This window comes from Plasmodium gaboni, chromosome 14 (assembly GCF_001602025.1).
Source record: "Plasmodium gaboni strain SY75 chromosome 14, whole genome shotgun sequence".
NCBI lineage: Eukaryota > Apicomplexa > Aconoidasida > Haemosporida > Plasmodiidae > Plasmodium > Plasmodium gaboni.
In genome coordinates, this window is record NC_031494.1 from 304,765 (window position 1) to 306,660 (window position 1,896).

A 1,896-nucleotide genomic window follows, 5' to 3' on the forward strand; every position below is an offset into this window, starting at 1 on the left:
AACTAGAAAACGAATTCTTTCATATATGTTCTTGTCGAAGATACACATAAAAAAAAAAAATAATAATATAAATAAATATATAAATATACTTACAAATATATGATTCATAGAATCTTATAACAAAAATATAAAATAAAATATATATATATATAATCAATTATATTTACATATACATTTTATTAATAATAAATATGAACTTTATGTATACAAAAAAAAAAAAAAAAAAAAAAACCAAATAATATATAATTAAAATATTTTATATTTTCACACGAATGATTCTCCTACTTCTTTCAAATATTGAAGTATAACGTTCCTATAAAGAAAGTTAGTATTTTTATCATATAGATTATATAACCTATCTATACATTTTTTTGTTAAAATAACATCTGCATTGTCATTTAAATTTTTTCCCTTTTTATTTGAATATCTTGATAAATTAACAAGTACGATACCCCATAAAGCTCTTATATTATTTTTCTGTAATTTTATAGATAAACAAAAATATTTACTGCTTAATTCATATTGAGATATAGTATAATGTAATTCAGCACATGAAAGTATATAATATAAATTCTTAGGAGCATGTATTAATATTTCTTCAAAACAATATAATGCATATGTGTAATAACAACTTTTTAAATATATTTCTCCTAATTCATGCCATGCTTCAACATCTACAGGAAATTCTTTTAAATGATCATTCAATAATTGTATAACATTATTAATATTTCTTTCTACTTTTTTTTTTAATTTAACAATTTTTGCTCTTATTATTAAATCACTTGGGTCATTATATAAATAATTTTTATATATACATAATGCTTCCTCATTTTTATCATTTAATTCATATACCATACCTTTTAATATTTCAAATTTTTTTCCATTTAAATGTCCAAATCTATCATTCAATTTTCTAAAATATATATCAACATATTCATATAACTTTAATTCAATACATGCTTTTAATATCTCTTCATATAAATTCCACTTATATATGGAATTCTTCCTTCCATATTTTTTTAATAATTTAAATCCATAATATATTATTAATTCTTGTATATTCTTTTCTAAACATATTTCATAATTTCTCTTTAGGCTCTTAACATTATCATCTACGTAATACAATATATTCTCTTCTTTCATTTTATAAAAAAAAAAAAAAAAAAAAAAAAACAATATATATATATATATATATATATATATATGTACGTACACACAAAAAGTGGAATATATATAAATATATATTTTATATATAATACATTTGCAGAAGAAGTATATATATTATTAATATTCTCTAACTACTTCTCAAATAAAAGGCATATATATATAAATATATATATATTATAATATATTTTATATGAATTTATATGAATTTATATGATTATAATTTAATTATATTTTATAAGTTTTATTTTATTTTCTTTTTTTAATATTATATTGTTTATGGGTCATATAAATTTTTTTTTTTTTTTTTTAATTTTATATTTTCATTTTGTGAGAAATATTTAATTATTAAAATATAAAAAATATTTTTAGAATATCTTATTTTTTATATTTTTTGTATATACATTTTTAACAAAACAAATAAATTACAAAATGAAATTTAAAAAGATAATACTATGAATTATATGGTATGAATATTTATATATATATATATATAATATAAATTTTTTTTTTTTTTTTTTTTTTGTTCTTTAAAACAATCAAAAAAATAAAATATGTGACGAAAATAATATATATAATGGAATTCATATGTATATATATAATATATATATATTTATAAATATATTATATTATCTGTATAATAACTACATATAAATATAATATATATATATATATTATTTATATAATAATAATGTGATTTTTAAAAAATATTATTTTGTTATAAAATGTATG

General features: G+C 15.2%; 1 protein-coding gene across 1 annotated transcript; it reads right to left on the reverse strand.

The window, feature by feature from the left end:
• Positions 1-264: 264 nt before the first annotated feature.
• Positions 265-1,143, reverse strand: PGSY75_1410000 (putative tetratricopeptide repeat family protein; the record flags this gene model as incomplete). The annotated part of the gene is made up of 1 exon (XM_018787805.1): positions 265-1,143. One exon carries the CDS (start codon positions 1,141-1,143, stop codon positions 265-267), a length of 879 nt encoding a protein of 292 aa, XP_018639177.1.
• Between the last annotated feature and the right edge of the window lie 753 nt (positions 1,144-1,896).